At 41.1% G+C, this 20,353-nt stretch overlaps 1 pseudogene and 1 gene segment (V, D, J or C); both read left to right on the top strand.

The window, feature by feature from the left end:
• Nucleotides 1-2,900: 2,900 nt before the first annotated feature.
• LOC100936310 (immunoglobulin heavy variable 3-7-like) lies at nt 2,901-3,883 on the top strand (annotated as a pseudogene).
• A 6,646-nt stretch (nt 3,884-10,529) lies between these two features.
• LOC100936255 (immunoglobulin heavy variable 5-51-like) lies at nt 10,530-11,051 on the top strand. The segment is given in 2 exon segments: nt 10,530-10,627; nt 10,711-11,051. Coding segments are annotated over 2 exon segments (390 nt in total).
• Nucleotides 11,052-20,353: the final 9,302 nt, after the last annotated feature.

The raw sequence follows: 20,353 nt of genomic DNA, 5'->3' as shown, positions 1-20,353 counted from the left end.
CACGTTGAGATCATGACTACCTTGCTGGACCTCTGCCTATTCAGGGGCCCATGGATGGAACTCTGAGTCTAGCGAATAAATAATGAATTGCATTTATTTATTAAAATAAATAAATAAATAAAGTTAATTTTTGTGTTTATTCTAACCTAAAATTCTTAATTCTTCACATGTGAAAATCCAGTTTTCATAACATGCTCTTTGGAAGACACTATAATTTAGCCATTGTATGTTGATGCTTCTCATGCTGAAAATCAGTTCACCATCAATATGTGGGTTTATATCTAAGCTCTCTATATGCATTTATGTTGATACCATTCGGATTTATTACTCTGTGTTTGTAACAAATGTTGAGCACTGGAAGTGAAATGCCTCAAGCTTTATTCTTGCCTTGTTACAGATATTAGACCAAAATATTCTAACCTTCTACTAGTGAGTATAATAATAGCTGTCACTTTTTTTCTTTTGATTCAGAGTTTCACTCTTGTTGTGTAGGCTGGAGTGCAGTGGAGTGATCTCACCTCACCGCAACCTCTGCCTCCCAGATTCAAGTGATTCTCCTGCCTCAGCCTCCCGAGTAGCTGGGATTACAGGCATGCACCACCACACCCAGCTAATTTTGTATTTTCAGTAGAGATGGGGTTTCTCCATGTTGGTCAGGCTGGTCGCGAACTCCAGACCTCAGGTGATCCTCCCGCCTCGGCCTCCCAAAGTGCTGGGATTACAGGCATGAGCCACTGCACCCAGCCTCTTCATTTTTTTTTATTCATATGTTCGTTCAGCGGCCACTATGTCTTCCCATTGATTTCTTTGGTTTCATCTTTACTATCTTTTTCTTTTTAGTAAAGCTGTTACTCCTAAGGGAAGATGGGAGGTGGGCCTGGACAGGGATTTGGTGCATTCCTCTCTTCACTCCCAGTTCTTACTGATCTCTCCAGTGTCTCCAGAACAGTGGTTTTCCTGGCTTTACTGCTGCAGATAATTTCTCTTGCAATGTAGTGGTGATGGGGAGGTGCGTCTGGATGCATTTCGGCTGTAGTTGCTGTTTTGCTTTCCCTGACAGAACTGTCCCAAGCGGTAGAGGGTGGAGCATTTTGTGATGTATCCCCAGTACTGAAGAAAAAGACTTCAATAGCAGGAGGAATTCCTCACTGTATACACTCTGAGAATTTAAACAATAACTTCTCTATCACACTGAAATTTAAACCATCCAATGAATATGTCTACTTTAATCTTGTGCTAACTTAAATGACATTTGGCAGCCTCTGTCCCAGAAAAGATTATCGTCTGCCCTGTTTATTTCCCTGCAAGTCTTTATCTCTCTTCAGAGTTGAGATATCTTGTTTGTCTTATAATATCAAAAATCTGATGAATTTAAGAAAATGTGCTAATTTGCAGATCAGTAAGGTTAGTAGTTGTTGTAAGAATAATAACAAATTTTTATGGGATGCCTACATCTCCAAGCTGAGTAGCACCTTTATTTCTAATACTCAGAAACTAGAAACAATGAAAATATCAAGAAGATATATAGATAAACAGTAATGGCATGCTAATTTACTGTAATCGTAGCCATCATTAGAATCAATACATTGTTGATGCTCAATGTGGTTGAATCACAAGTAGTTATAATGAGTGAGAAGCCACAAAAATAAAACACATACTATATAATTCCTGTATAATAAATTATTGAAACTCAAAACCAAAGTATTCAATATGAAGGATTGACTCAGAATATGGCAAGGGAAGAAAACAATTGGGAAGGAGGAATTGCAGAGGAACACAAGGAAACTTTTAAGTGTAATTTATTTGTTCATTATCTGGATGGTTTTGGGGGATGCACAGGTGAGCACGAGTGGAATTACATTTTGTTTTGTTTGTTTTTTTCTGAAGAGATGTGGTCCTACTCTGTGACCCAGGCAGGACTGCAGTGGTGGGATCATAGTTCAATGTGGCTTCCAACTTCTGGTCACCAACGATCCTCCTGCATCTGCCATCTAAGTAGCTGAAACTACAGTTGTGTGCCACCAGGCTCAACTTGAGTACTTATTAAATCAAACATTTTATGCAATATTTAATGTATGGCAATAACGTCTCAATGAAAGTATTACAAATAAATGAATGGATAATTTGTTCAGTACAAATTGATGGAAAATAGACACTAACATGAGGAATGTCTGACATTTATGAAAATACAACTGCATAAAATGTGTTCTCTTACATTCATTAGGTAAACACAATAGTGCATACACATCAAACCATGCTTTCATTACAGGAAGGAAGTTCTGAAAATGTCACTCAGGGTGACCCACACTGTGCTGGGCTTTGTTCAGGGGGCAGTCAGGCCCGGTGGTGAGAAGCACAGGCCCAGATACCCAGGCTCACTCTGCAAATGTGAGCTCTGGGAATATTGTACCACCCATCTGTGCTTGTGCTGGTAATTTTCCATCTGTAACATGGAAATAACATTGATACTACATACCGTGATTTCTCCACATATGTAAAAATAAAATAAGATGATTGCTGCTAAGTTTAAATAAACGCAGTTTTCATAGGTCCATTGTACCTCAATAAAATTACTTTAAAATAAAAATTACAAATACAGTTGTAGGTTTAAGGAGTTTATCACAGAACAAATTTATAATAAGAAACTATATTTTCGAAAATCGTATCAATATCTCTAAACTCCCCCAGGACACACTCACCTGCTCTAGGCACTCCACTCTCCTCAGGATTCCCACCCCAGGGCTTGCTACATAGCAGGAGACATGCAAACAGAGCCCTCCCTCTGCTGATGAAAACGAGCCCAGCCCTGACCCTGCAGCTCTGGGAGAGGAGCCCCAGCTCCAGCTCCAGGATTCCCAGGTCTTTCCATTTAGTCTTCAGGGCTGAACACAGGACTCACCATGGAGTCTGGGCTGAGCCGGGTTTTCCTTGTTGCTATTTTGAAAGGTGATTCATGGGGAATGAGTTGAATGTAAGTGAATATGAGTGAGAGAAACTGTGAACATGTGTGGCAGTTTCTGACCAGGATGTCTCTGTGTTTGCAGGTGTCCAGTGTGAGGTGCAGCTGGTGGAGTCTGGGTGAGGCTTGGTACAGCCTGGAGGGTCCCTGAGACTCTCCTTTGCAGCCTCTGGATTCACCTTCAGTAGCTCCTGGATGCACTGGGTCTGCCAGGCTCCAGAGAAGGGGCTGGAGAGGGTGGCCAACATAAAGTGTGATGGAAGTGAGAAATACTATGCAGACTCTGTGAAGGGCCGATTGACCATCTCCAGAGACAATGCCAAGAACTCCCTCTATCTGCAAATGAACAGCCTGAGAGCTGAGGACATGGCCGTGTATTACTGTGTGAGAGACACAGTGAGGGGAGGTCAGTGTGAGCCCAGACACAAACCTCCCTGCAGGAGCACATAGAAGCACCAAGGGGTGCTCAGGATACACAGAGGACAGGGGCAGCCCCAGGGCAGGTGCAGGTGGAGGTCAAGGGCTGCTCTCCTTCAGAGTCTGTGGCTTCCTCTCATCTAACAGTTCCCCAGGGAGCCTCATGTATTTACAGTGATGTGCTACTGAGGTTTCTAAGTTTGTAAAGTTTATTACTGCAGGAGGAACCACTATTAAATGCCCATAAGGCAGGTGTCACTGATGGAGAAAGAAAAGGGCACAGGAGGCTGGGTGAGGCTGTGGACACTTTCCGCCCACGATTCAAGTTTCACAAGCAGCGAGGGAGAAATGGGGAGTTTGATGGAGCTCCCTAACTACCATGTGGTCTAAACTAAGTCTAACAAGGCCATCAGGCCTCCCTGAGCTCTAGGTGCCCATCAGGGATCCGCCATGTGCCTGGCAGCCGCGTGCCTTTTCATCTCCACTGTGCCCAATCACTGTCTGTGATGAGCTTCCAGGACGTGCGTGTCTGGCACAAACCAGGTGATGGACGTCAGAGAGCAGCAGCTGGTGCCTGAATCATGGGCTCCCTAATGCTGGAGGAATGGGAGGTGCATTCTCGGGGACAAGACATTGTTGATGGATTTTCATATAGAAACCACAATTTTACTTGCTTCTGTCAGGGGACATAGAATGAGCAAGCATACAGTCAGCAAATAATTATAATTTCCACAATTACCCCAAATGGTTAATCCTTAATTCTGTGTAGGGTCCCACCATAGAGTCACCTTTCTCATGAGGAATGGTTGAATCTAGAATGAGTCCACATGATTTTCATATTTTTGGCTTCTGTCCATGTTCAGAGATTTAGAGTAGAGTAAGTTTGGACATTTCCACACACTAAGCCTCACCTCTCCCACAGAAAGAGCAGAGACTTCGACTATTCCTGAGTGTGGGGTAGGGGCTGGTCCTGCACACCTCAGAGCCTGTGGAGACTGCCACTTGCAGTGTTATAGGCTTGGGTGTTTTCTCATTCAGGAGGGGTGACCTCCACGGCCTCTGATTTCTGCTAAGATATAACTGTGATTGCAGAATTAGGACACTATTAGGCTATCATGCCTCACTTCTATTCTGAAAATCACCCTCTTTATAGTAAAAGAAAACAATTCAATGTCCATGCCCCTGAAAGTCGTTTCTTTTTAATTTGCTTGCAAGTTTACCATATATGTGCCTGAATTTATTCTCAGAATCTACTGAATTGTTTATAAATCTCACAAATTGAACAAAAGTGAATTCTTCGTTCTTACTAAAATGTGTGTATGTAGGAATTTCAGTGTGTTTTCCAGAAGCCACGCACACAAACCGCTGTGTTTCATGGTCATTTATTGGCCTGGTGAGGCCCTCCGAGACCCCCTCCCTCACCTGTGCTGTCTCTGGATTCTCCATCACAACCAGCGCTTCCTGCTGGAGCTGGATCCGCCAGTCCTCAGTCAAGGAAGTGGATCAGGGCATAGGTAACGAGGGAGCACAAATTCTAACCCACTCCTCATGAGCTCAGTCACCATCTCCAGGTCCACGTCCAAGAACCAAATTTTCTTTTAGCTGAGTTCTGTGACCAACAACGCCACAACCTTGTATTACTGTGAGAGGAACAGAGAAGACGTCGGTGTGATCCCAGACACAAACTTCCCTGGAGAGGGGCCCAGGACCACCAAAGGGCACTCGGGCTCCATGAAAACAGGGTCCAAGCTGGAGAACAGGTTTCCTGTCACTCTCACGTTTCACCATTAGATACTCTACACCATGCCCGTGCTGAGGTGTGTGTTTAATATAATTAGAAAATGGTATTTATATATGTGTATAATCATATCTAGTGTAAGAATTTGTAGTTTCCACCTTATGTGACCATTAAAGACAACATCTCTCACCTTATTCAAGGACCTTATAAAGTATAATACTTTTACATAAGATTTATCTCCTTTTTTGTGTTTCTCCTTCTGCCTATATTCTCTCTCTCTCTCTTCCTCCCTCTTTCTCTCTCTCTCTCTCTATCTCTCTCTCTGTCTCTCTCTCACACACAAATACACACACATGCAGTGGTTGACAGTATATAGGCTAATTAAGAATATATTCCCATATGATTTAAAAGTAACAGTTTTACAAATATTTGCCTTTAATTTTTCAAAGAAAATTATATCCGAATGCCAGTGATTTTTTATGTGACTTTTAAAATTTACATTGTTAATTTTTGTTTTCATCAATCCTTGTATGTGTGCTTTTGTAATTTTTCAGATTATCTGGTGCCTTCATAGAATTAAACATGTGAAACTCTCCACTTGAATTTCTGTGACTCAGGACTGGTGAGCAAAAAGTTAGAAGTCACTCTCCTGATCCTTCCCTACAGCTGCAGATTCCTGAAGGCAGAGCATGTGTAGTGACCTAACAGTAGACCAAGGCCCTCAAAGGTGACCTTGAGTTCCAGCACATCTTGGGAGGCCAAGTGGATGTTTGTGAAAGAAATAGTGGCTATGTGACAGTTTCTAACCAGAATATCTCTGTGTTTTCAGGTGTCCAGGGTGAGGCCCAGCTTACAGAGTCTGGGGGAGACTTGGTACACTTAGAGGGGCCCCTGAGGCTCTCCTGTGCAGCCTCTTGGTTCACCTTCAGTATCTACGAGATTCACTGGGTTTGCCAGGCCTCAGGGAAGGAGCTGGAATGGGTTTCAGTTATATGTGGTGAAAGTCATCAATACAATGCAGACTATGTTAGGGGCAGACTCACGATTTCCAGAGACAGCACCAAGTACATGCTGTACATGCAAATGAACAGCCTGAGAACCCAGAACACGGCAGCATTTAACTGTGCAGGAAACATCGTGATGGGAAGTCCACGTGGGCTCAGAGACAGACCACTGTGCAGGACACAGGGGGTGGCTTGGGGGTGGCTTGGCTGAAGGGGGCACTCAGCACCCACAGAAGACAGGAGCAGCCCAGGGCAGGGGCAGGTGGAGTTCAAGGGCTGCTTTCCTGTCAGGCTCTGTGGGTTCTTCTGCATCAAATGCGTTCTCCTGGGAGCCTCTCTATATTTATGGTTCTCTGCCTATCACTGAGGCCTCTGGATTGGAAAAGATTACTACTAGAAAAAAAAATTCTCATATACCCCTAAGGAATGCATCACTAATTGAGGCAGAAGATGTCACAGGAGGCCACGGAGGCTGTGGAAACTGTGGGACGTGGATGCAGATCTGATGACAAAGACATGAAAAATCAGGGAACTCTGATAAAACCTAATTATGCCATGGTCGTCTCTAAGCCTAGTAAAGCCATTGATGACTTCCTGGGCCAAACCTACCCAACAGGGATCACTCCTCTGTCCCAGCAGCAGACACGCCTTAGAATCTCCACTGTGTAATCACTGTCTGGGAGGAGCTCCTGGGACATGTGTCTTTGCATTAACCCGGTGATGGATGTCAGAGAAAAGCAGCTGGATGCCTGGTCTATGGGTTCCCTGATGTTGAAGAAATGGGAGGTGCAGTCTCAGGGCCAATACACTGTTTATGCATTTTTATATACAAACCATGATTTTTCTTGCTTCTTTCAGATGACATAGAGGATCAAGAAAATAGTCTGTAAACAATTGTAATGTCCCCATTTCTTCTGAATAAATGCATTATTTCTTAATTCTGAGTGGGGATTTGGCAGAGCATGCCTTTCTCCTAAGCAATTGTTCAATCCAGGCTGAAACCACATGAGGATCACATTCTTTGGTTTTGTTCAGGTGCAGAGGTCTTCAGTAGAGCAAATTTGGTCCTTCCCACACATTAAGCCTCACCTTCCTCAGAGAAAGAGCTGAGATTGATCCAACTGTGTCTGAGGTGGGAGCTGCTTCTCCACACCTTGGAGCTTGCAGAGACCCCTAAGTGCAGCTTTATTGAGTCAGGTGTGTCTCCATGTGGGGGACTTCTGCTGCTAGTGATCTCTGCTCCATTCTAAATGTGGGTTCAGAATTAGGACACTTAGGTTATCACTGCTCAAAAATTACCATCATCGTAGATAGAAATAATAGTACGATGCCAATTGTTATCACTTGTTTCTTATTGTTATTGGAGTATAAGTTTGAAGAGACAAATTGTTACCATATATTTGCATAAATCTAATGTCAGAATCTCTTGAATTGCTCTTGAACACTTGCAAACTGGTTAGAAGCAGATTCTTATTTTTTTCTATACTAGTGTATTTTGGGATGTCAACATTTTGTCCAGAACATGTGAGTACCAATAACTGTGTGTTTCAGAAATGACTGTGAGATTCAGTCATTTCTATCTAGTGGGAAAACCAGTTAACTTTGTCTTTGATATATGGATGGAAGCCCGAGATAGAGGCTTGTCAGTCATTGTTTCTGTGGCTTCTCCCTTGGGAATGTCTGTATTTTTTATGCTCTGTCCTGGGTCTATACCCCAGTGGTTCCCCTACTCCTTGGCACCAGCCTGTGCCTGTGCACGGCCCCTGCCCACACCCTCCATGAAACATCTGCGTTGGCTCAGGAAGAACCCCTCCTCCGCCTTTTTTCCTCCTGCCCCTGGTCCACATTCTTCTCCATCCACAGGCTCTCAGCAGCGCCTCCCATCCACACTGACCCTACGTGGGGTCATACCTTGTCTACCACTTCCTCTCTCTTTTCTTCTGAGCTTTGCCTTTGATTCCAACAGCCTGTTTCCATCTCACCTGGACTTGTGTGTAGGAAAGGGTTTACCGAGCAGGCTTGGGTTGTGCAAACCCTGAACATTCCTGAAAAAGTGTTTTCTCAAGCCAGGTCCATATTCAGCTCCTGGGAGATGATATCTGCCTTTTTGGCATACTCCTCCTGGTAGTATTATTAAACCACTTGATTAAGATAAAGTTTACATCTGTAAAACTACACATTATTTAACATACTTAACTCATTGAGTTTGGAGTAAGTATACATCTGCAAAGTTATCCCCACCATCAAGGTCATAACCATAGCAATCACTTCCAAAACATTCCTTTTATCTCTCTTAATATTATGATTATTTTATTAGTTAAAATGTATTTTTGTTTGTGTTTGTCTGTGTCTCTGTGTGTGTAGCCTGGGTGCACACTATACTAGCTGTTTTCATAATGACTTATGGTGAATGCCTATTACTGCTCAAGGGCCGGCGTCTGAGCACTGGAGGTCAATTGTGCAGGTGTCACACACATCTGTGATGGGCCCAGTAAACAGCTCTGGACACAAGCACTCAGGTGAGCTTCCCTGGTGGACAATGCTTCACACATGGTGTCATTCATCACTGCTGGGAGAACTGGGGACAAGAGACTCCTCAGGGAAAGAACATCTGGGAGCTTGTGCCTGGATTCTCAGGGCCTTCTCCCTGGTGCCTTTGCTCATTTTAATTCATACTCATTTGCTATAATAAAGCTGCACCCATGAGAATAACAGCTTGTCTTGAGTCCTTTATTTCTACTGATTAAGGGGTCTGAGGATGGTCTTGGGACACTCAACACAATTACATCAGAGTTGGAAAATGCTAGAAAGTTCCTAACTGCTGACACATGGCTAGAGGATTTTTTATAATATCAAAGGATGAGAAAGTGTGGGATAAAAGACATTCAATGCTCAGATGGCTACAGAATCATATGGCATGAGATGGCATGTGCACTCCAACAAGGAGCAGGAAGTGAAAGTAATCCATGGAATTTAGAAATGACAGACACAGCTTCTTAGCAGTTGTTCCCTGAATAAGGAAAAGTAAAAAATAATGAGGAACAACCCGAATATGCAATTCATATCTCTCATGGCTAAAATAATAGTAAAAAGATGCACATCCAGCCTTGCACTGTGCCCTGTGAGCCGAGGTTGCTAGACTCCCATTCACCACCAAAGGGTACAGTTGTCCAGAAACAACACTCAACACACAAGAGCAATACAGAAGGTAGCCCAGGGTTTGGGCTGGGGAGGGGAATCCACTAGACAACTAGAACAGGGAGGATAGTGTGGAAAGTGGCATCATTTTGTGATATGATTGATATCATTAATTGATATCATCGGATTGTGAACAAAGTTAGCCAATGGACTATGAGACTGACTGACGTAGCAGCTTCTCTGGCTTCATGTGCTGCAGATGAGAGGAGCATGTTTGGGAGGATGCTGGACCCACAGCTCACAACAGACACATGACAGATGGCTGTAGCTGATCCCAACCTCAAGTAGGATGTTCTTGATGAGACAGCTACCCTGGCGCACTGGATATCAGATCCTGTATAGTTTCAGAACCTGTGTAGTTTGTGTTGCCTTGGCTTTTTCTTTGGATCTTTTAGGTGCTAATGAAATGAGAGTGGTTCACAAAAAAATGGGGCAGACAAAGGGAATAGTTAAGGGCCTCTTCCAAGCAATGTGGATATCATAAAATAAAAGTTAAAGAATGAAAGAACTAAACAAGAAGGTGCTGGGGTTGACACAAAGGACTTAAAACAGCACTACCAGGAGTTGGGTGCAGCAATGGGGATCCCTTCAGGTCCATCAGCAAGTCAGAGACCCAAACAAATATTCCCTATTCATGTTGAATTGGCAGAGTGTAAAAATCTAGAAGACAAAATGGCCAGGAAAAATGTGCGATTTTGCATGGGTGAAGGTCTGGCAGGTTAATCATCTTGAGGACTGTTGAGGTCCTGAGATGGTCCTGCCCTTGCTGGGTGCCCAGGCCGTAGTCCAACTCACACGAAATTGCCAGGGAATAGACAGTAGTTTTTTTGGTAGTTCTTGTCATCAGGCATAAGTGCATTTGAATTTTCTCTTCATGGCCTTTCCTGGCACTATTTCTCATTTTTTTTACCACACATAGTTTCATCTAGATTTATCACCTTCACAGGGTCACAGAGAAGGGTGGAAGAAGGGAGGCCCTGGTATGGGTCTCGAAGAAACATGGAAAAGAGTGGAGAGGGACAATAGCAGGGTGTAAGGAATTACTGAGACCTTATTCTGTCCCTCCCAGGAGGCTCAGGCCAGCCTTTTTCTGCATCTGAGGTTCTGGGTTATAAACCCTGTAGACTCCTCCCTTCAGGGCAGGGTGACAACTATGCAAATGCAAGTGGGGGCCTCCACACTTAAACCCAGGGCTCCCCTCCACAGTGAGTCTCCCTCACTGCCCAGCTGGGATCTCAGTGCTTCATTTTCTGTCCTCCACCATGATGGGGTCAACCGCCATCCTTGTCCTCCTCCTGGCTGTTCTCCAAGGTCAGTCCTGCCCAGGGGTTGAGGTCACAGAAAAGAATGGGGAGAAAGGAGCCCCTGATTCAAATTTTGTATCTCCCCTACAGGAGTCTGTGCCGAGGTGCAGCTGGTGCAGTCTGGAGCAGAGGTGAAAAGGCCCGGGGAGTCTCTGAGGATCTCCTGTAGGACTTCTGGATACAGCTTTACCAGCAACTGGATCAGCTGGGTGCGCCAGATGCCCGGGAAAGGCCTGGAGTGGATGGGGAGCATCTATCCTGGTGACTCTGATACCAGATACAGCCCATCCTTCCAAGGCCACGTCACCATCTCAGCTGACAAGTCCATCAGCACCGCCTACCTGCAGTGGAGCAGCCTGAAGGCCTCGGACACCGCCATGTATTACTGTGCAAAAGACACAGTGAGAGAAACCAGCCCTGAGCCCATCTAAAACCCTCCACACCGCAGGTGCAGAGTGAGCTGCCGGAGACACGCTCCCCAGGGACCTCTCTATTCATCCGGGGAGGAAACACTGGCTGTTTGTGTCCTCAGGAGTGAGAACCAGAGAACAACATGGGAGGGTTCCTAGCCCCTAAGGCAACTGTATAGGGGACCTGACCATGGGAGGTGGATTCTCTGAGGGGGCTCTTGTGTGTTCTACAAGGTTGTTCATGGTGTATATTACATGGTTAACATCAAAAGACTGCCTAATAGGCACCTCTCCAATATGACAGTATTTTAATTAGTGAAAATTTTACACAGTTCATCATTGCTTGCTTGCTTTCCTCCCTCTTATCCACTCTCACTCCCTCCTTCTTTTATTTTCTACTTAATTTTACAAAATCATTTAATCCCTTTTTGAACTATTAATAGGTTATCTTTATTTGGTCATTGTTTTCCTTTCAATAATGTGTACTGAATAATTCATCTTTGTGCCAATTCATAAGTATTCTGGTATAATAAAGACTTCTTTCATAAAAATTGGATAAACTAAAATAAAGATAAATTTTTAAAAACATACAATCTATCAAAACTGAACCATTAAGAAATAAAAAGCCTGGGTTGGGTGTGTTTGCTCATTCCTGTAATCCCAGAACTTTGGGAGGCCATGGCCGGTGGATCACCTGAGGTCAGGAGTTCGATATCAGTCTGGCAAACATGGAGAAACACTGTCTCCACTAAAAATACAAAAATTAGCTGGACATGGTGGTGCTCGCCTGTAGTCCCGGATACTCGGGAGCCTAAGGCCAGAGAAGGGATTGAACCTGGGAGGCAGAGGTTACAGTAAACCAAAATCTAGCCACTGCATTCCAGACTGGGCAACAGAGTGAGACTCCATCTCGAAAAAAAAAAATCTGAACAGACCCATGAGTAAAGAGATTGAGTCAGTGATTTTTCAAACATCTCAAATCAAAGAAAAGTCAAGAACTTCATGGCTTCACTACTGAATTTTATCAAAAATAAAATTTAAAAAAACCCTAGAGTCTCTATACCAATTTCCAACCAAATAAAGAGGAAAAAATACGTGCAAGCTTATTTCGGAAGGTCCTATTTCCAAAGCAAGGAAAAGACACTACAAATAAATAAAATTACAGGCTAATGTCCCTGATTATCTAGTTTCAAAAACTCTCAACGGTGATGACAAACCAAATTCAACAGCACATTAACAATAGAATTCACCATGATCAGTTGTGGTTTATCTCTAGGATGTAATGAAGTTTCAACCTGCAGAAATAAATGTGATATATCAAATGAAAATACTGAAGGATTAAAACCATATGTACCGTATGTCCATGTCAATAGATGCAGAAAGAGCCTCTGTCGAAATCCACTACACTCTAATTTTTAAAAATCTGAACAAATTATGCATAAAAGATATATACCTCAACATAATAAAGACCACATATCACAAGCCCACATCTAACATTATACACAGTGATGAAAATTTTATTTTCCTCTAAGACTAAAAACTAGACAAGATGCTCACTATCACCAATATTATTAAACACAGCACTGGGTGGTCTAGACAAAATAGGCAAGAAGAAAAAAATAGAAGTCATGCATATAGTAATGAATACATGTAAAATATATTTTTACATATTATATGCTCTTATTTATACAAAGCCTTGAACACTCCACCAAAAAAGATTGAAACTAATGAAGACATTCAAGAAAGTTGCAGAATCCAAAATCAAACTTACATTTCAAGATGGCAGGTTAGAGGCATTGCTAGCATACCTCTTCCTCTTGGAAGGACAAACTGACCTGGAGAGATGAACATTGTGGACTTATTTTCAAGAAGCAATGCAGGAACTGAACAGAAACACTGAAATAATCTACAAACTTTCTGAAAAAGCAGGAAGCTGCAGCCTACACTGTGAGTCAGGTGAAGCGCTGGGAGTCCCCAGCGTTTGAGGGAGAACAGCCAAAAATTTCAGCCAGTGGTCCCAGGTCAAAAGTAGCTCTCAACAGGGGTGTGTAATATAACCTAGGGTTGGGACGAACTCCCTTGGCCAGGCCCTGGGTAGGTAAGTGTTAAAAGTGGGCTCTGCAAGTTTAGGAGCCATGGGTGCAGGAGCTGGTGCCCAGCTTTGCAGGAGACAGGAAGGGGCATGGCATGAAACCCACGACTGCAGTTTCCACGAGGACAGCTTATGACTCCTGGCATTTGCAGGTATTGATCACAGGTTGACTGGAACTCATCTCACTGCTGCCAGTGGAGCACCATGGGAGTGGATCAGCCTCACTAAGTGTGTGGGAACTGTGTGGGGCCTACCACCACCTGCCACTCCCCACCCCCCGCCCAAACTTCTGTGCAGCAGAGGCAGCCATGGTCCCCTCTGGAACATCATCCCAGTGGCCTGAGAACCACCCCTGTTCCCCACACCCACAGGGCCTGCTGCTTGCCCTGCATACAGAGACTCAGAGCAGAAACCCACCTGGCCCAACCCTCACCTTGCTTTGTGCAGCCACCTGCCCTGGCAGCTTAACACAAAGGACAGCATCTTTTGGGAGCTACATAGCCACACCCACTGCTTGAGAATCCATAGTAGCCCCCATACCTGGGCAACACAAGGCTTGCAAAAATCCCACTGCTAATAATGCAGCTGGTGCTCTTTTGCAAGCACCACCTCTTAGCTGGAGGTCAACCAACAGTCCATTACAGTATCTCCTGGTAGACTAACACTGCATCCCGGAAGGAGAAAATGACTGTGCGATCTCAGCTATCACCATGGCCTGCACCACTTTGGATGACCAGGAGATCCTGAGTCTCTCCATGTGACCAGTTCATTACTACTATAAACAGCATTCAAGAAAGCCAGTACACAAAGGCTATCAATATCCATGGAATTTCACAGAGTCTCCATCACTCTCCTGCCTGCCACTCCCATCAGACCCGGTTCTGCTGCTCACTGTTGAAAAATATGAGGACAGTTCACATCACTGGATCACTTAGAGACATTTGCCCACACCAGCCTGAAGTGTGTCAACATCACTGGGCAGCTAGACCTAGAGAAGAAACATAACTCACAGTACCATGGCTCCCAGGTTCTCCTCCTCTTAGGGGAAGGGAGTGCACCACATTGAGGGAACACCCCATGGGACAAGAGAATCTGGATGGCAGGCCTTGAACACCAGTTCCCTCCACTGGTGGGAAACTTCTAGCAGAAGTACATTTGCAGCACTGGGCTCAGCTGGGAAAGTCTTCAGCTCTTTCTCAACAGACAGACCTATTGCTTGTGAAGAGTCTTGAAGAAGAGGAAGTCTTTCCCCCTTGTACACCACTGTAGGCACACTTGGGGCCTGTCCCACAAGACCTCAGCATGGGTGCAACTATGGACAGCCTTTCTGGAACACATCATGGTGACTGCATCCCCCAGAAAGAGCACTTTCCAGATTCAGGCTTGCATGAGACAGAGAGTCACAATTCCTCTCTATTTGTCACATCAACATTTGTACAGATGAAAAAACATGCCTGTCTTATCTGAATAGCCGGAATACTGGGACAGCAGTATGTCTGAGAGGTGGATAAATTTCCTACTGACTTGACAAGAGAGGTGAGATGGCTCCAACCCTTCCCGCCGATAAGACCTCAGTGTGACTCACTAAAAACTCTTTCAGCCAACTCTGTCAAGGCTGGGACTTAACTTACCCACCTGCTTTAGCCACAACTAGTTTCTACCCAGGGACGAGTCCTCCACTAATCTGAAGCTTGAGCCATCAAACAAGTAAATAAATCACTGGGGACAAATAAAATAAATACATGCATGCCACAGAGGAATGAACTAAGGTTTAATAGACCTCAACCATCCTAACCCCATAAAATATAGTGAACTTGCTCACAGACTGAGCAGATTTCTACTGCATTCAACACATAGGAAAGTCATCATGCAAAGATTCTCCATAACCACAGAACTCTTACAGAGTCTTCACCCCTCTAAGGACCAAAAACCATATCAGGTTGTAATTAATTATAAGCATTAAAGTCTCATTCTTAAGGGGAAAAAATTCATTTAAAAACAAACACAAGAAACAGTCAAATCAAACATAAATTCAATAATAATTAGAAAATCTACCAAAATGAGAGGAAATGAGAAAAATAACTCAGGAAAAATGAGAAAACAGGGTGCTATGACAGTGCCAAAAGGTCACACTACCTCTCCAGCAATAAACCATAACCAAAATGTAGTCTTTAAAATATCAGAAAAGAAAATCAGAATGTTGATTAATAAGCTACTCAAGAAGATATCAGAAAAAGGTGAAAATCATAATAAATAAATTTATAAAACAGTTCAGAACATAAATACAAATTTTTATAGAGAGATAGACATCCTAAAGAGAAACCAATCAGAACTCCTGAAAATTTTAAAAAATGCAGGGAATTGGAAAGGGAATTACAAAATGCCATGGAAAGTTTGAAAAATAGACTAGAAAAAAGTAGCAGAAATAACAATAGACTAGAAATAGTACAAAATAAAAGTAAAAGTAAAATATTCGAGGAAAAAGAAAAAGGAAACAGTAGAAGAAAAAAGTAGAAAGACTAGACTATTATTGAAATAACCAAATCAGACAAAAATAAATTTAAAAAGAGCCAAAAGAAATGAAAAAATTCTCCACGAAATATGGGATTGTGTAGAACAAACAAATTTAAGAATAATTAGTGCTCCTGAAGAAGAAAAAAATAATAATAAGTTTGGAAAACTTCTCTAAAGGAATAATTGAGAACTACTTCTCTGGCCTGACTAAAGACCTAGATATCCAAATCCAAAAAGTTCAAGGAACTCCTGGGGAATTCATTGCAAAAATACCTTCACCAAGCATACAGTCATCAGGCCACCTGAAGTCTACATGAAGGAAATAATTCTAAGAGCAGTAAAACAAAGAAACCCATCAGAATAACGGCAGACTTCTCAGCAGAAACTTGACAAGCAAGACAGATTAGGGTTCTATTTTCAAACTCCTTAAACAGAAAAACTTTCAACCAAGAATTTTTTTTATCCTGCCAAACTGTTTTATAAATAAAAAAGAAAGTCATTTTCAGAAAAACAAATGCTGAGGGAATTCATCACTACCAAGCCAGCACTACAAGAAATGCTAAAATAAGTTCTAAACCTTGAAATGAAAGGCCAATATGCACAAAAATGGAACCTCTTAAAAATTAAAAACTCACAGGGCCTATAAAACAATAACACAATATCAAAGAATAAACAAAACTAGGTAACAACATGACAAAGAGAATAGTAACTCATATCTAAGTATTCACATTGAATGTAAATGGTAAAAAGCATGGAAGAAGGAATTTCACAAAAATAGAAACCAGGAGTGAGCAGGACTAGCTATTTTTGATCTCAGACAAAACAGGACTTCAAAGCAAAAACAATTTAAAAAGACATAGATGATCACTATACAATGATAAAAGGATCAATTCAACAAAAAATTACAATTATATATTTATATGCACCAAACACTGGAGGAACTAGATTCATAAAACAAGTACAGCTAGACCTAAAAAACTGAGAGAGTTAGCAAAACAATCATAATGGGAGACTTTAGTACAATAATGACAGTACTAAACAGATCTTCAAGACAGAAAGTCAACAGATAAACAATGCACTTAAATGACTCACTGGAACAAATGGATGCAGCAGATATTTACAGAACATTCTATCCAAGATCTGCAGAATATACATTCTTCTAATCAGCACATGCAACATTCTCCAAGGTAGAGCATACACTAGGCCACAAAACAAGTCTCAATAAATTTTTAAAACAATGAAATCATATCAAGTGTCTTCTCAGACCACAGCAGAATAAAACTAAAAATCATCTCACGAAAGAACTGTCGAAAATGAACAAATATATAGAAATTAAGAAATCTGCTTCTGAATAACATCTGGGTTAACAATTACATCAAGAGGAAAATTTAAAAATTATCTTAATTAAATTACAATAATGAGACAAGTTATTGAAACCTCAAAAATAAAGGAAAAGCAGTGATAAGAGGAAAGTTTATAGTGCCAGCTGCCTGCATCAAAAAGTCTGAAAGAGCACAAATTGACAACCTAATGTCACACCTCAAGAAACTGGAGAAACAAGAACAAACTAAACCTAGAGCCAGAAGAAGAAAAGAAATAACAAAATCACAGCAGAACTAAATGCAATCCAAAAAAAAAAAAAACAAACAAACAAAAAAAAATCAATGAAACAGAAAGCTGGTTATTTGAAAAAATAAACAAATTCATGGGTCATTAGCTAGATTAACCAAGAAAAGAAGATCAAAGATCCAAATAAGCTCAGTTAAAAATGAAACGAGACATTACAGTCTACACCACTAATATAAAAAATAATTTGAGACTACTAAGTACACCTTCATGTGTACAATGTAGAAGACTTAGAGGAAATGGAAAAATTTCTAGAAACATACAACACTCCTAGATTAAATAAAAAAGAAACAGTTACTTTGAGTAGACAAATAACAAACAGTGAGATTGAATCAGTAATTCAAGAATTGCCAACAATAACAACAATGAAATAGGGCCAGGTGAATTCACAGCTGAATTCTATCAAAAAATTTAAAGAATTGCTACAAATTTTGCTGCAACTATTTTTTAAATTTAGATAAAAAAGAATTCTCCCTAAATTATTCGATGAAGCTAGTATAACCAAGATACCAAAACTAGGAAAACACACATACACACACACAGACACACACACACTCTACAGATGAATTTCCCTGATAAATATAGATGCAAAAATACCAAAAAAAAATAGCTAACTGAGTTCAAAAGCACATCAAAAAGATAATTCCTCATGATCAAGTGAGTTTCATCTCAGAATTGCAGGGATTATTTGAACATACACAAGTTAATAAATGTAATACATCACATAAACAGAATTACAAACAAAAACCTTACAATTGTCTCAATAGATGCAGAAAAAGCATTCAACAAAATTCAGCATTTTTAATGATAAAAACTGTAAATAAATGAGGCACAGAAGAAACCTGCCTCAAACTAATAAAAGTTACATATGAAAAATCCATAGCAAATATCATGCTGAATGTGAAAAAGTTAAAAGCATTTCCCCCAAGAACACAAACAATACAAGGATGCCCAAGTTCACCAATTCTATTCAACATAGTTCTGGAAGTTCTAGCCGGAGCAATTAGTCAGGATAGAAAAAATAAGGGTATCCAAATTTAAAAAGAGAACGTCAAACTATCACTGTTTACAGATCAAGGGATTATATATATTAAAACCCTAAAAAGTTAAATCAAGAACTCCATCCCTTTTACAAAAAGCTGCAAAAAGATAGTATATTTACCAATATACTTAACCAAAAGGGTAAAAGATCTCTACAAAGAGAACTACACAACACTGCTGAAAGAAATCATAGATGATACAAACAAATGTAAATGCATCCCCTGATCATGAATTGGAAGAATCACTGTTGTGAAAATGACCAAATGGGATCTAATTAAACTAAAGAACTTCTGCACAGCAAAAGAAACTACCATCAGAGTGAACAGGCAACCTACAAAATGGGAGAAAATTTTCGCAACCTACTGATCAGACAAACGACTAATATCCAGAATCTACAATGAACTCCAACAAATTTACAAGAAAAAAACAAATAACCCCATCAAAAAGTGGGCGAAGGATATGAACAGACACTCCTCAAAAGAAGACATTTATGCAACCAAAAAACACATGAAAAAATGCTCACCATCACTGGCCATCGGAGAAATGCAAATCAAAACCACAATGAGATACCATCTCACACCAGTTAGAATGGCAATCATTAAAAAGTCAGGAAACAACAGGTGCTGGAGAGGATGTGGAGAAACAGGAACACTTTTACACTGTTGGTGGGACTGTAAACTAGTTCAACCGTTGTGGAAGTCAGTGTGGCGGTTCCTCAGGGATCTAGAATGAGAAATACCATTTGACCCAGCCATCCCATTACTGGGTATATACCCAAAGGACTATAAATCATGCTGCTATAAAGACACATGCACACGTATGTTTATTGCGGCACTATTCACAATAGCAAAGACTTGGAACCAATCCAAATGTCCAACAATGATAGACTGGATTAAGAAAATGTGGCACATACACACCATGGAATACTATGCAGCCATAAAAAATGATGAGTTCGTGTCCTTTGTAGGGACATGGATGAAATTGGAAATCATCATTCTCAGTAAACTATCGCAAGAACAAAAAACCAAACACCGCATGTTCTCACTCATAGGTGAGAATTGAACAATGAGAACACATGGACACAGGAAGGGGAACATCACACTCTGGGGACTGTTGTGGGGTGGAGGGAGCGGGGAGGGATAGCTTTAGGAGATATACCTAATGCTAAATGACAAGTTAATGAGTGCAGCACACCAGCATGGCACATGTATACATATGTAACTAACCTGCACATTGTGCACATGTACCCTAAAACTTAAAGTATAATAATAATAAAATAAAAGAAAAGAAAAAAAAAGGAGAAATAAAACTGAAAAAAAAAGAAAATGACCATAATGCCTAAAGCAATCTACGGAATCAATGAAATTCTTAAGAAAATACCAACATTATTTTCTACAGAATTCAAAAATAATAACGCTAAAATTTATATGAAACCAAAAAAAAGCCAAAATACCCAAAGAAATCCGAATAAGATAAAGAAAATTGGAGCCATCATATTACTGAACTTCATATTACACCACAAGGCTGCAGTTACCAAAACAACATGGTACTGACATAAAATTAGGCTCATAGACCACTGGAACAAAATAGAGAACCCAGAAATAAAGCCACATATGTAAATCCAACTGATGCTTTGCAAAATGTACCAAATTTTAAATTGAAAAATAGACACCACATTTAATAACGGTACAAGAAAGACTATAGCAAGCCACATGTAAAAGAATAAAACTGGATTTCTATCTGTCACCATATAAAAGACCAACTCAGGATGAATCAGGTACTTAAATATAAGACATTAAACTCAAAAATTCTAGAAAACAATATTGGAAAAACACTTTTAGACATCAGGGTAGGCAAAGAATTTATAACTAAGACCCCAAAAGCAAATGCAGCAAAAACAAAACTAAATTTATGGAACCTATTTAAACTAAACTGTTTCTTCACAGCACAACTAAGAGTCAACAGGGTAAAAACACAACTCACAGAACGGGAGAAAATATATGCAAACTTCACATCTGACAAAAAATTAGTATTCAGAATCTACAAAATA

The sequence above is a fragment of the Pongo abelii genome, chromosome 15 (assembly GCF_028885655.2).
Source record: "Pongo abelii isolate AG06213 chromosome 15, NHGRI_mPonAbe1-v2.0_pri, whole genome shotgun sequence".
In the NCBI taxonomy this organism is placed as follows: domain Eukaryota; kingdom Metazoa; phylum Chordata; class Mammalia; order Primates; family Hominidae; genus Pongo; species Pongo abelii.
This window is presented reverse-complemented; position numbering and strand designations above follow the sequence as displayed.